A 14451-nucleotide genomic window follows, 5' to 3' on the forward strand; every position below is an offset into this window, starting at 1 on the left:
TGCTCCTCTTGACCACTGATTAATGCCAGCGCTGCACGAAATCCAACTCCCAGAGTGAGACAGTTGTCATACAAACTGTAGCCCAAAGTGACATTGGGCAAAAGTTGAGAGTTTCCGTTGATCTCATCAATAGCAAAGGCCATGGTCTGAGCCTGTCTAAATCCTAACAGATCAAAACTAACACAAAGAAAACAAGTAAGAGTTCAGTTATATACATATGCCAAATATTTCTCACACGATCGCACCCGATCCTCATGCTCAGCACAGTCTTTCTGCTTACAGCACCTTTCCTGGTTTCTCTGTAAATGTGCCCCTGACACACTTACCTGTGGCACGTCAGCTGTTGTGGCTCGGCGGTAAACGACTGGTCAGGAAACACGGAGAAGAAGTGGACCTGAAACAGCCCTCCGAGTATCAAATCCCCAGCCTTGTGCATGCCGTTTAGATGAAACTGTCCCTGTAACAGACAGGAGGAGGGAAACAAAGAGGAGGGCACAGAGGAAAAAGCACCAGAGTGCAGCAGTAGAACAACGAACAGGCTTGGGCGCTTTAGTTTTGGCATGACAGTCATTAGATTGAGCCTGGTTGTGATGCTTCCCTTCTTTCTCCCCTCTTTTTATTGACTACGCTGCCCAGCAGGGCAGAGGATGGAGAGAGGGCAGAGGATGGAGAGTGGGCAGAGGATGGAGAGTGGGCAGGGCCTGTTATGCTGATTATGCTTTCCTGGCCTTTTATTTGCTGAATACCGACTAATTTGATCATGATAATTTGAGCATCAGCAGAGCAATAAATTATATTTTTGCTTCCTTTTATGACGAAAAAAAGCATCTATTTTTAATGCTTTTTTTAAAATACAGATTTGAATTTATTTACAAAGTTGCAGACAATTTAAAAGACATTCATGGACTTATTTTGGTATGAAAACAGAGAGAGAAAAAAAAGAGACGGTGCCCTGTAGGTAGCATGCCGACATATTTGCCATGTCGTCTTTGTCGCCCAACGTCTATAATTCTACAACATTTATTCAAAACCATGTTGAAAAAAACATGCTGAATAATTATTTTTGATAATTAGATAAAAGATAGAAAAAAATTTCAAACTAGGCAACTTTTAGGCAACAGCTGCAGAACTGTGCTGCACAGATAGTAAAACCCAGAATATCTATTGTGAACAGGCTCACAGGTTTATAACTGACAGGAAGTGGCTGCATGAAAAATAAAATAATGAGACATTTCGATTTTAAAAATAAGTATCAAAACATATTTTATATACAGCCTGTAGTGAATGCTCCAAAGGGTTGTATGTTGTGATGATACTGAAAAAAGCTAAAGACATAAAATCCTTTTTTTTTAAAGCATGAATCTCTGAAAAATAATTCTCAGCTGAAAATAAAACCTGACCCGACTGCAACAATTACTGGTAGGGAGATACTGTGCCACCTAATAATTACAGAGAGAATATTTTGCTAATGGTTAAGAAAATTAATACTCACTTCAGAATGATTAGACTTTTGATTAATGAGGTAGCAGAAACATTTTCTTTCTCAAGTTTGTCCACATTAAGACATGAATAATGCCAGAAATTAAAGAACAGCTCCTCCATATTTAGCTGATTTATCTTCAATAAGTTTTTTTTTATGTTAGGCCAGCTACAATATTTGTTTAACAATGGCTTCTCTTTCCTTGATTTGTCCCTGTAAGATCTTTATACTTACCCTGAGTCTTCTGTTTTTTTTTCTGATAAAGCAGAATTTATAGAGCAATTCAAACATTAAATCAGATGGGGGTGGGGTGGGGGGGAGATCTGTAGCTAAATGCCACCTGAGGTTGAAATCACTGTAAATAATCTGAGTTGATCCAAGTTACACAGTTGAACAAAAAAGCTCAAAAGCTTTTAATCCCGTCCCATTACAAAATCACACAATCGTTTTGCTTGCTCCTCATTTTTTGTGCGTGGAATATTCAGAAAGTAAGTTATGTGAAAAGCTTTGTGTTGAATTCAAGCTTCTTTAATCTCACAGCATTCATGTTGCAGTTATGAATGAAACTTCTTCTAAGCAGTTCACTTCCCTCAACATCTTTTACCTTTCAGTAGTTCCTATAGTGTTTCGCCCCATCAGAGCTTTCTTTGTATTTCTTTCTGGTTTCAGTAGAATTATGTAACATTTGGGTCCAAACAGCGCCACCAAGAGGCCAAAACTGGAGGCCAGGATGGCGAACACCTCCACTGCATCTGCATATTTGCCCGGTGAGCTGACATAAGCAGGAACAAAGGCCACCCACACAGCACAGAAGATCAGCATGCTGAAAGTGATGAGTTTGGCCTCGTTGAAGTTGTCGGGCAGATTCCTCGCCAGAAATGCGATCAGAAAGCTGAGGATGGCCAGCAAGCCAATGTAACCGAGTAACACTGAAAAACCAACGGTTGAGCCAACGACACACTCATAAACTATCTTGTCAATGTGGTACTGAGTGTTTTTATGTGGAGCGGGTGAGGAGGAGACAAGCCAGGCAGTGCAGATTGCTGCCTGAACAGAGGTGAGAACCAGAACAGTTCCTCTCTGCTGTGAAACGCCGAACCACTTGAGACTAGCTCCCCCTCCTGGCTTGGAGGCTTTGAACACAGCCAGAACCACCATGGTTTTAACCAGGATACAGGACACACAGAGCACAAAGCTGATCCCAAACGCTGCGTGTCTCAGTTGACATGTCCACAGTCTGGGTCGTCCGATGAACAGCAGCGAACACAGGAAGCACAGCTTGAGTGACACCAGGAGCAGGAAGCTCAGCTCTGAGTTGTTGGCTCTTACTATGGGTGTACTGCGGTGATAGATGAAGATCCCCAGAACGACAGCGCAGATGAATGTTCCGAGCAGTGAGGCTGCTGTCAAGCAGATCCCTAAAGGTTCCTGATAGGAGAGGAACTCAGTTTGCTTAAGAACACAGAAATCTCGCTGTGGGCTGGACCAGAAGTCCTCTGGACAGCTGAAGCACTCCAAGGAATCTGACAGAAAGGAGAATTATGTGTCATAGGTGCAGCCAGATGGAAAAAAGAGGCCTCCTCATTAAATATTCAGTTCTTAATCAACAAATGTTTCCATGCTAATGTCTAATTTTTTTTTTTTTTAAATAATGCTTTCAAAGTAGCTCAAATATAGATACTCACTGGTTTTGTTATTGACCTTCCCCTCAGAACAAGGGATGCAGTCAAAACAGCACTCAGGTTCCCCCTTCTTTCTCACCATGCGGGTTCCTGGAGGACAGTTCGCGCTGCACACCGACCGCGGTGGCTGAAAAAGAAAACACAAAATACCTACATAACATATTTTAACCTACACCCACGGAAACGGTAAATGTGAAAAGAGAGAAACGAGTCACCTCTTTCGATTCAAAGTTCCAGAAGATTTTGTCTCCATCAAGTGTGAGTTGTTCATCACTGAAAGCTGACATTTTAACCTCGCCGACATTTTGAACATTTGCTCGTCCGTCGGGGAGCCGGAGCCAGTTCATGACGTCATATATCGGTAAGACGTCGCCGTTCTCGTCAAATGACACTTGGTCACCAAATGATGTGGTGAAATTGACCCTTTCAAGGTAGGACACAAGCTAACAAACAGCAAATCAGAGACAAGATTTTTTTTTTTTTTTTAAATATCTTTGCAACACAAATGTGTTCAATAAATCTCAAATTCCTCTAACATTCAGAGAGTTAAAAAAAGGAGTATCTGGGCTTTTTATTTTTATTTTAGCTGTCTATCAGTTTCATTTTGCTCTGCAATAAGAACCTTCTTTTACCTGCCACGGTTCCAGTGTTTCCAGAGCGGCGCAGCTTCCACTTCCTGGTTCGCATCGCAGCAAATCGTGAAGGGCGTGTGCCAGAGCGTACACGGCTTTGTAAACGTTGTATTCGGGCCGGAGGTTAAAAATGTCTAAGAACTCGGTCTCTACCGTCCTTAAATCTTCTTCTCCAGAGCAAACTTTCCCTCCGTTTTCAACCCATCCTGCAGGCGGCGGTGTAAATCTGCACTGAAACGTGAACTCCCAGAACTGGTTTACCTGAAATGCATCAAAACTTTACAACGTGTCACTTATGAATAGGGCTGGACGATAAATCAACAACAATATATACGGTGATAGACACATGATCAAGATCAATAGTTATACATCCGATAGAATTTTAAATAAATGTACAGAACTCTGAGCTAGAAAAGCAAAGCATTCTGGGGGATGTAGGCCGAGGAAAGGCCTGCTAAGCAAGGTTGGTGGCATCAAGTAACTCCCTCGCTGTTTGGTAACCTAGCAACAACCTGTTGAGTAACAGGTTGTTGCTAGGTAACAAGCTTGCGCAGGAGTAGCTTAAGGTTTCAGAACCGTGTCTCTAAAGAAAACCTACGTTGGCTTAGAGTGAAAACTGTGGACAAAACAAAAAAAAAGTAACGTCACAAGTTTGGCAGTATTTCAGACATTTAAAGAAAAAAAAAAAAAACTAATCTAAAAACATTGATATTGATTGATATGAAACACCTATATCATGATACGGTTATTCAGCCACATCGTCCAGCCCTGCTTGTGTAAGTATTTGATAACACAGATAAATCTCACCATGCTATTTCCATAGCTGCTGTTGTGTTTTATATTAGGATTGATTTCTAGCAGGAAGTCCCTGAGGCCTGGTATCTCTCCTCGACGGATAGCGATGCCCAGTGTGCCCCCGAGGTACGGCATGAGGTCAGGGGTCTGCAGCACGGCAGCTGTTGACCAGGCTTCACTGGCCAGCCACTGAAGGCCTGTCAAGTTCTGCCTCACAACCTGTGTAGGGACAAAACGCAATGTCAAATTCTAACTCTACATATTGTATAGAAAGTAACTAAATGAAGAAATCTGTAAAATAAAAAATAATGCGTATAATTGTCATTGGATAATTTAATAGCACGACCAGAGAAGTTTAATATGTTTTTGCCGCGTTTAAGTGAAATGTCATGTTCATTCTGATGGTGAGAGTAGGAAAATAAATTCTCATCTCTGTTTAGCCTAACTTCTACATCCTTCATCTTGGAACAAAATTGCTCCTCAGGAGCATTAGTAAGCAGACCAGCAGAAGGAGACCCCTACACCCACCGCACTCTACAATACATCAAAACATGTGTTTAATAGCACTAAATTAGCAGTTCATTTTTATCCACTATTAAAAAAAAGCTGATAAAAACATAAACTGCAACATAACGTGATAATGATGACAGATAAGGCTGTAACATGATAGCCAAAAATGTACTGTTTTGTGCTTGAGGCCATGTGTTTGGATGTCACTATTAAAGCAAACACCATATTTTTTTCCACCTTAGGTTTTAAGATATTCTTTCAGGGATTTAGATTTAGATTACAGTGACGCAACGTCTCCGTTTTAGAACAGAATTATCCGTCTCGCTTCTTTAACCTCTGACCGTCTCTGAATCCACCCCGAATGCAGGCCAAAGTGAGAAAAGACAAACGTTACCTCCTCCATGAGATTGATCATGTGGCTCTCGTGTGCAAACACAACGATCACCCGAGCCGTGGAGGCCTTCATCACGTCCACGATCCTCTTCAGCTCCAGCGGCTCGTTGTCCCATGGCAACACCTCCATGTAGGCCAGGCAGCCTCCGTCAGATGGACTCAGATCAGACTGAAATGACTTGGCGGCATGGAGCCCGTAGTCGTCGGCGCTGATCAGCAGTCCCACCCAGGTCCAGCCGAAGTGCTTTATGATCTGAATCATAGCATTCACCTGAGGAGGCATGGAGTGAAAGGGAACATTTTGTAGAAAATCTGATGAGAATGTTGAAATTCGGATGAAATTACAGGACTCGTGATTGCCACCTAGGAGATTTCTACATAATGTTTCAGAATTGCCCAAGTATGTCTAACTTCTGGTCCCATGTGAAATTTCTTACATTTCTACTCCTGTTTTTTTTTTTTTTTTTTTACTCATTGATATTTCTCACAATTCACACAATTCAACTTAAAATGTTTCTGGGTTCACATCTGCTAAGAAAACAACTACATAACAAAGGGTTTACAGCTGATACAAAAGCCTGCAAAGAACTGTTAACGTTCAACATACAACTGAACAAAGTCTCTTCTAACAACTCAGTGGAGTCAGTAGCTATCAGGTCATTGTATGCACATTTGCTACTTGATGTTATGTTTCTTTTTCCTTTCTTAAGCATTTCAATACAAAGAGACGCTTAATATGCCTGTAACCTTGTTGAAAATCAGTAAAATATCTATTACAAAATAAAGAATGTTTCACAGGAATCAATCTTTTTTTCTCTGCTCTTAAAGACGGATGATTTTTATTTAGTTATTTATTTTTTCTGCAGTCTTTGTTGCATATTTACCTGGAAAGCATCGCTTGGTATCGTTCTGAAGAAGGACGGAAACTTCTGACGGTCACTTAGACAGGAACATGTGGCAAAATAACTCACCTGTTAAAAATACACATTTTACACATATATTGTTTTTTTTTTATTTTTTAAAGCAATTACTTTTTTTATTTATTTTTTTCAAATTTTGGACCAATTCGTCGGTAAAACTGAACACTCACCATTGGCACTCGGTACAAACCTAACACGGTGGAGATGGCGATGGAGCGCGTGGAGGAAGAATCCCCCACAATTGCCAACACCGGAGGGCTCCTTGAACAGTTATCCTCCATCACAATCTCCTCCTCTTGTCCGCTTATTAATGCCAGCGCTGCACGAAATCCAATTCCCAGTTTAACACAGTTGTCGTACAGACTGTATCCCAGAGTGACGTTGGGCAAGAGCTCGGAGTTCCTGTTGATCTCATCAACTGCAAACGCCATGGTCTGGGCCTGTCTAAATCCTAGAACGTCAAAACTAAAACAGCAACACAACGGTTGAAATAACGAAGACACAACAACTGAGGTTTAAAGCTAAACGTTTTGTCGAAGCAAAAACACACAGAAAATGCATGTAGGGTGTTGACTTAACTTATCTCCATGTCTTTTGCACACTTACCCATGGCAGGTGGGATGCTGGGGCTCAGACGTGAAAGACAAGTCAGGAAAAACGGAAAAAAAATTGATTTCAAACAATCCCCCCAGAATCACATCTCCAGTCTTGTGCATGCCGCTGAGATGAAACTGTCCTTGTGACCGACATGAGGGCGGCTGAGGAGAGGGGCTGATGCTGTAAGAACAAAACGAGTGCAACAGTAGCAAGAGCAAGATTTTGTCTTTACAGGAATACATTACTGTCATGTGGCCACCCCTCTCTTTAAACTCAGTTAATTATATTGTTTTTAACTTTGTCACTCCACCCCTTTTATTGACTTTCAGTGTTTACTCACACTGCATGCCGCCAATAGGAGTAGAGGACAAAGAGTTGGCAGGGTTTCAAATGTAATTCAGTTTTGACTGATTTTGGATACGTGAAACGTTATTATGTAGTGATAATAGAACTAACTCAACTGTTAAAATGTTTAAAGGGGCAGTATTATGTAAAATCGACTTGTTTGTGCTTGTTCTCTTATCATAAACATACATGGAGTGTTGCTTTCATTTTTTTCATGCATGTTTGAGAAATCCTTTAATCTCTCTTAGCAACCATTCAGCTGCGCAAAACTCCTGAGTGGACCAAACGCCGCCTTTGAGACGCGGCTCCTCCTCAGAGCTACGGTCTCCAAGGTTCCCAGCTTATTACAGAGCTCCCCACCCCTGCAACTCCCCCACTCAGCTCCTTCAGACTAGCCAGCAGCAATTAGCAAACATCTGGTGAAACTGCGCATCTGCTGAGCTCATTTATGAGGTACTTCTCAGTGCAACCCTAGTAAAAAAAGAAAAAAAAAGTTGTTAAAGGGTTAATAGAATAGCAATGTTGTGACGATTTCTTGAAGAGTAGGATTTTCTTAAAGAGACAGAGGCCCAATTTCAATGCGTCAAATCAGCTGGCACAGAGATTGTTTCTCCCACCTTCCATATGTATAGATTTTTTAATATTGTCACATTTGAATGTGTCTTTTTTCCCGTTTAGGAAGAACTCTGAAAATTAAGAAAGTGTTACTATTAAAGCAAGCATTTTTACTATACAAATGGCACTGGATTAAATCTTTATGTTTTTTGTTTTTTTTTGCTTAAAAATCCATCCTTATTTCAGACAAAATAGGTCCATATCATTAAATAAAAGAGCACACATGTAAACATCAATCTTCACTCAGACAAAACTATCACAAAAATAAATTATACACACACTTTTGTTACAATATTCATAGAAGCTTGTTGTATACTTTGTGCTGCTTGAATGAGTGAATTATAACATTTATACATATTATAATTCCCAAATAAGGAATGAAAACTATGAAAAAAGAATCTTATGATTGAACTGTAGAACCTATGTAGAAATATTGTGTGTGTGTGTGTGTGTGTGTGTGTGTGTGTGTGTGTGTGTGTGTGTGTGTGTGTGGAGAAACACCCAAAAACACATTTTGATAGGCAATACAGTAAATAGTATTTGATTCACTGACTCACAGTAGTTGTGTTATTTTTAAAGTGTCCTCTAGGTGGCAGCAGCAAACCGTGATAGAGGAAGCACGACGCACTGGAGACAGTTTACATGGCACGACTGATGAGCCATTGGCATCCATTTTATCCAAGATTGTTTTTTTAGGGTTGTTAGTCACATTACATATACAGTAGTACACAATAAAATCAATACAAAGTTACAAACTAACAAAAAATGAAAGAGGACTCTGCACAATTTGTCTGGAAGGCCACAGTGTGAAAATATTCTTAAACATGTAGTTTTTTAACTGTGTGTATTTTTATTGCACATTTTCATGTGACTGTATGTAAATGTCCATTTAGTCCAGTTGTTAGTCCTAAGTGTGTTTTGTGGTTTTGTTTGTAAACAAATATAACATTTTAGTTTCCTCTCTGATTATTTTGTAAGAGCAGAATCTAGTTATGGCAGACTGCAAAAGCAAAAATAATCAAACCATTCAAAGAACAGTCTTCTGAATAAAAAAAAAGGAAGAAATGACTTATTAGTACTAGTTACTGCTATTAAAAGCCTTGAAAGATGCTTTATCGATTGTACACTGTTCAACAAAACAATAGCATTTTTTTATTTCACTTTTTTTTTGGTTGATCTCTCATTTTTCACAAAATTTGAAAATTGTGCACAACAGTAGCTTGCAGGAAGTCTGTGATTTTAAGTTGCCCAGCTGATTTAATTGAGGATAATTACTAGGAACAATTCATGACTGGACTCACTAGTGTTGTATTTCATAAATCTGTGACCATTGAAGTTATTGACAGATCTGAATGGAGTTATTTGGAGGAGTGACCAAAAACTTTACTAAAAATTAAACTTTTTTATTATTCCATAGGACAACAAGAGAATATCAATTGCAAAGAGGGTTAGTTTTATTTATAGTTACATTAAAATATTTATTCATAGTTCTTACATGACTATTAACAAAAGCATAAAAAACAGTGAAATTGTTATGATTTCCTGTATCGGCCTATGATAGCCTTCTTTGTATTCCTGTCTGGTTTGAGCAGAATTAGATAACATTTGGGTCCAAACAGCGCCACCAAGAGGCCAAAACTGGAGGCCAGGATGGCAAACACCTCCACCGCATCTGCATACTTTCCCGGTGAGTTGATATAAGCAGGAACAAAGGCCACCCACACAGCGGAGAAGATCAGCATGCTGAAAGTGATGAGTTTGGCCTCGTTGAAGTTGTTGGGAAGATTCCTCGCCAAAAACGCCAACACAAAGCTGAGAATAGCCAATATACCAATGTATCCCAGTAACACAGCAAAGGCAACCGTGGAGCCGACTGCACACTCATAAACTATTTTGTCATTGTGGTATTTGGTGTTTTTATAGGGGGCAGGTGAGGAGGAGACAAGCCAAGCGATGCATATAGCTGCTTGAATACAGGTGAGAAACAGGACGGTTCCTCTTTGCTGCGTAGCTCCAAACCACTTGAGACTGGCTCCCCCTCCTGGCTTGGAGGCTTTGAACACAGCCAGAACCACCATGGTTTTAACCAGGATGCAGGACACACAGAGCACAAAGCTGATCCCAAACGCTGCGTGTCTCAGCTGACATGTCCACAGTCTGGGTCGTCCGATGAACAGCAGCGAACACAGGAAGCACAGCTTGAGTGACACCAGGAGCAGGAAGCTCAGCTCTGAGTTGTTGGCTCTTACTATGGGTGTACTGCGGTGATAGATGAAGATCCCCAGAACGACAGCGCAGATGAATGTTCCCAGTAGTGAAGTGGTTGTTAAACAGATCCCTAACGGTTCCTCATAGGAGAGGAACTCTGTTTTTTTAAGAACACAGAGATCTCGCTGTGGGCTGGACCAGAAGTCCTCTGGACAGCTGAAGCACTCCAAGGAATCTGACAAAAAGAACAAGACAATGAAATACTGATATGTTCAATAAACTGAACATGTATTCTGAAAAAAAATCTCAAATAAAAAAAAAAAAAACATCCTTAAGCATTAATGAATCTACATTAATGAATCTACTTTCCCATTGACCCAATATTTATATTATTTTTCATATTATTATGATGTAATTTATAAATCTTAAATCTTGTATTTGTATTAGCAGTAAAACAAAAACCACTATAAACTACAGAAAGAAACTGACATCAGTTCTTGTGTAATTAATGCACTTACAGAATTGTGATAAAATTCAAGTTAACTTTCATAAAAAATGTTTTCTTTTTTTTTTACATATTTCTTTGTCACACACTGACAGTATGATAAGAGACAGATAATCTGTGAAAGATTATCACAAGGTTTATATATATATATATATATATATGTGTGTGTGGGTGTGAACTTTTAAAAAAAATTCTGAAAGTAAACTCAATAGCATACATAAAGACATTACCACCTACTGGTATTATTGCTAATCTTTCCCTCAGAACAGGAGACACAGCTGAAGCAGCATTCAGGTTGTGTTCTTTCTCTGGCCATTCGAGTGCCTGGAGGACAACTTTCACTGCAAACTGAGCGGATTGGCTTGGAAATAAAAAGGAAAACAAGTATATGATTATGTGTTTCTTCATTTTAATTCCATATGAAAGGCATTTTTTTCAAAAAAAAAAACAAAAAAACAACAAAAACCTTTTTTGAATCGGTGTTCCAGAAGATTTTGTCCTCATTGAGTGTGAGTTCTTCACCTCCAGCGTCAGACTTTTTCACTTCGCCAACATTTTGAATCTTAATCTTTCCGTCAGGCAGTCGCAGCCAGTTCATCACGTCGTATATCGGCAGAGCGTCGCCGTTCTCATCGAATGAGACTTCATCACCAAATTCAGTTGAGAAGTTGACCTTTCGCAAATAGTGTAAGAGCTACAAATGGAGGAGAGACTTAATATGGACTCAGTCGGAAACAAAAGTTTATCAGTAGTTTTAACGTTAAATACGTTTACTGTCTCTTTAAGGATCAAATGAAATGGCCTAAAGAAGTAAGTTTCAAACTTTTCAACCTCTTTGTGATAGCACAAACACCATCAATTGCCAATCAGTTTTTTTTTTCTTTACCATGTGCAAGTCCTTTTAAATCTCCTATTAAATTTCCTCTTAAAGTGTAAATTACAATTTTTCAGTATTTTTTTTTCATTTAGTTTGACTTCTGCGAGCGCTAGTAGGTTCCTAACCCGAGTCTTACCCAGAGGACGCGCAGCTTTTATTTGCATTTGAAAAAGTTGCAAATGACAAAGGATATCCTTAAGTAACACGATCGCTGAGAAAACACCTGCTGTTTGAACTGGCTTGTTATAAAATGCAATGCTTAATTTTTGCAGATCACCATGTAACATATTGCCATTGTTTTGATCTAGTGGGTAATTTGGAACAAAACAAACAAAAAGTGACAACCTGGCTGTACACATATATGTTTGAAACAAACAACAACAACAACAACAAAAAAAACAGAGCAGACCGAATGTTTCAGGTGAGTTAACCTCGAGCAGCAAAGAGCTACAACACTTATACAGCAGATGTTTTCTTGTGTAAGAACTAGAGCAAATTATTTGGATGAAAGTATGTTGACCAAAAGAATGAAATCTCAATAACTATATAATCAATGGGTGGAACCAATCCAAAACTCATTCTGCACTCCAACATGTTTAAGTTCTTGTACCACTCCCTGATAGAATGGCACCCTGGGTGGTGAGCCATGTTGTTCTTATGAAATATTAATACAAATTACTTCCATCATTAGGTTTGTCTCTTCTAATATGCAAACAAACCCTTCCAAGCATAGCAGCTGTTTTAGAAATAGATGCTCACCTGCCATGGCTCCACAGCCTGCAAACTGGCACAGCTGCGCCCAGTAAAAGGTCCTTCGCCCGGCTCACACCGCAGCATGTCGTCAAGGGCGTGAGCCAGAGCGTAGACTGCCTTGTAGACATTGTACTCAGGCCTGAGGTTGGAAACGTCCAAAAACTCTGTCTCCGCCAGTTCCATGTTTTCGTGGCCGGAGCAGACGGATTCCCTGTCTTCCCTGTCCGCTGGGTTGAATTTACACTGAAACGTGTGCTCCCAGAACTGCTTCACCTGTACAAAAGATATACTTCAACCATCACGAATAACTTACTGTCTATCTCAGAGTAGATACATTTCTAGGCTGGGGTTGTACCAAGCTAGTTTCGCTGGTGTCATTCGGGTCAGGGCGTATTTTCAACAGGAAGTCCAGGAACCCGGGTATTTCTCCTCGTCGGATGGCGATGCCCAGCGTGCCGCTGAGGTACGGCGTGAGTTCCTGTGTCTGGAGAACAGCTGCTGATGACCAGGTTTCACTAGCAATCCACTGCCGGCCAGTTACATTCTGCTGTGCCACCTGATGATATCAAATGTGTGTCATTTGAATTTTCATTTTCCAACCAGCCTGTATAGTGATTTAAAAGATAGAGGTGTGTCTCATGCTGAATACGTAGAAGCTCAACAGATGTTTGTATTAAGTTACAATGTCTTTCTTCCACTTAAACTCTTAAAAATACAAGTCTAGGGAAAACATTTCTAACCTAATAGATTTCTAACCTCCTCCATTAGCTGAATCATGTGAATTTCATGTGCAAACACGATGACAACACGAGCTGTTGACGTCTTTATCGCGTGTACAATCCTCCTGAGTTCACCTGGGTTACTGTCCCAAGGCAAAACCTCCAGGTAGGCCAGGCAGCTTTCACCAGATTCAGCCAGGTCGGCCTGGAAAGACTGGGCCACATGACGTCCATAGTCATCGTCACTGACCAGCAGGCCAAACCATGTCCAACCAAAGTGCTGTAGAATATGAATCATGGCACGCACCTGGGGGGAAAGCGCAGGAATCAAGATATTTGGGGCGTAGGCTTTGTGCACTTGGAATAAACATCAATATTGTCAATCCAGACAGCAGAAAAAAAATAATGTCTCTTGTGGTGGCAGTTCTCTTCTGTCTCTGTTGTCCGAGACAAATATGGGTTCTCAAAAGGGGATAAAAAAGGTTTTACCTGGAAAGCATCACTTGGGATTGTTCTAAAGAATGTGGGAAAGCGCTGCCGATCACTGAGACAGGAACATGTGGCAAAATAACTCACCTAAATAAAAAAACAACAAAAAACAGGTGAATTTAATGGAAATTAAAAGCTTTTCTTATTGTATAAGAAAAGCACAGTAAAACTTACAATAGGCATGTTATATAAACCTAGCACATTGGCAATGGCAATCGAAAAAGTTGAATAGTGATCGCCAACGACGCCCAGAACGGGAGGGCTTCCAGAACAGTTCTGGCGGAGCAGAAACTCCTTGTCTCGGCCGCTGGCCAGGGATAAGGCGCCGCTGAATCCAATGACGAGCGCACCGCAGTTATCATAAAGGCTGTATCCCAGGGTCAGGTTGGGAAGAAGGCTGGAGTTGTTGTTGATCTCTTCGACAGCAAAAGCCATGGTCATGGCATGCCTGAACCCTAAAGTGTCGAAGCTAGCACACAGAGTTTGACACACATCAGTTTACGACCAAATAAGGAAGCAAGAATCAAAGAAAGGAGATATTCTTCCTTCAGTGTGAGAATGAAGGATACTCTGAGCGTGACTGTTTCACTGTGTGTGTGTGTGTGATACTCACCCTTTGCAGACGGGCTGCTGTGGCTCTGATGTAAAAGTCAGTTTGGGGAAGACAGAAGTGTAATGGACCTCAAACAGCCCTCCTAGAACCACATCGCCTGACTTGTGCATCTCGTTTAGATAAAACTTTCTCCTCAAATCACATGTTGAAGGAAGGGAGAGGGTCACACAGCACACGAAAAGAAAGCAAACACTCAAGAGTAGGCATGTGTTCTGAAACCCCCCCATTACTGCCCTTATCCCCTCATGTCTTTTTACCCTCAGTACAAAGTTACTACATTTTATATGCTAGGCGGTGCCATGTCTTTGACATGATTCC

The 14451-nt window shown here is 40.5% G+C and overlaps 1 protein-coding gene and 2 pseudogenes across 1 annotated transcript; all 3 read right to left on the minus strand.

Moving 5' to 3' along the window:
- LOC106963351 (extracellular calcium-sensing receptor-like) overlaps positions 1 to 1636 on the minus strand; it is a 6542-nt pseudogene extending 4906 nt beyond the window's left edge.
- Positions 1637 to 1992: 356 nt separating this feature from the next.
- LOC106963352 (extracellular calcium-sensing receptor-like) lies at positions 1993 to 7143 on the minus strand. The gene is made up of 9 exons (XM_015058217.1): positions 7019 to 7143; positions 6583 to 6877; positions 6377 to 6463; positions 5494 to 5763; positions 4602 to 4808; positions 3795 to 4055; positions 3378 to 3605; positions 3166 to 3289; positions 1993 to 3003 (listed from the first exon to the last, which is right to left on the minus strand). The coding sequence occupies exons 1-9, from the start codon at positions 7126 to 7128 to the stop codon at positions 2081 to 2083; spliced, it is 2505 nt and encodes an 834-aa protein (XP_014913703.1). The 5' UTR covers positions 7129 to 7143; the 3' UTR covers positions 1993 to 2080.
- A 2268-nt stretch (positions 7144 to 9411) lies between these two features.
- On the minus strand, positions 9412 to 10516 carry LOC106963347 (extracellular calcium-sensing receptor pseudogene; annotated as a pseudogene).
- Positions 10517 to 14451: the final 3935 nt, after the last annotated feature.

The sequence above is a fragment of the Poecilia latipinna genome, unplaced genomic scaffold, assembly GCF_001443285.1.
Source record: "Poecilia latipinna isolate Pla-1442-1.1 unplaced genomic scaffold, P_latipinna-1.0 Scaffold1523, whole genome shotgun sequence".
Taxonomy (NCBI): Eukaryota; Metazoa; Chordata; class Actinopteri; order Cyprinodontiformes; family Poeciliidae; genus Poecilia; species Poecilia latipinna.

What these genes read in the sequence shown, in the direction of transcription:
- LOC106963352 (XM_015058217.1), bottom strand. Translation starts at nt 7,128, where the DNA reads ATGCACAAGACTGGAGATGTGATTCTGGGGGGATTGTTTGAAATCAAT. An exon ending in CAGCATCCCACCTGCCATGG is followed by an intron (nt 6,878 to 7,018) that starts GTAAGTGTGCAA and finishes TTGCTGTTTTAG; the next exon opens with TTTTGACGTTCTAGGATTTA. An exon ending in GTTTGTACCGAGTGCCAATG is followed by an intron (nt 6,464 to 6,582) that starts GTGAGTGTTCAG and finishes TATTTTTAACAG; the next exon opens with GTGAGTTATTTTGCCACATG.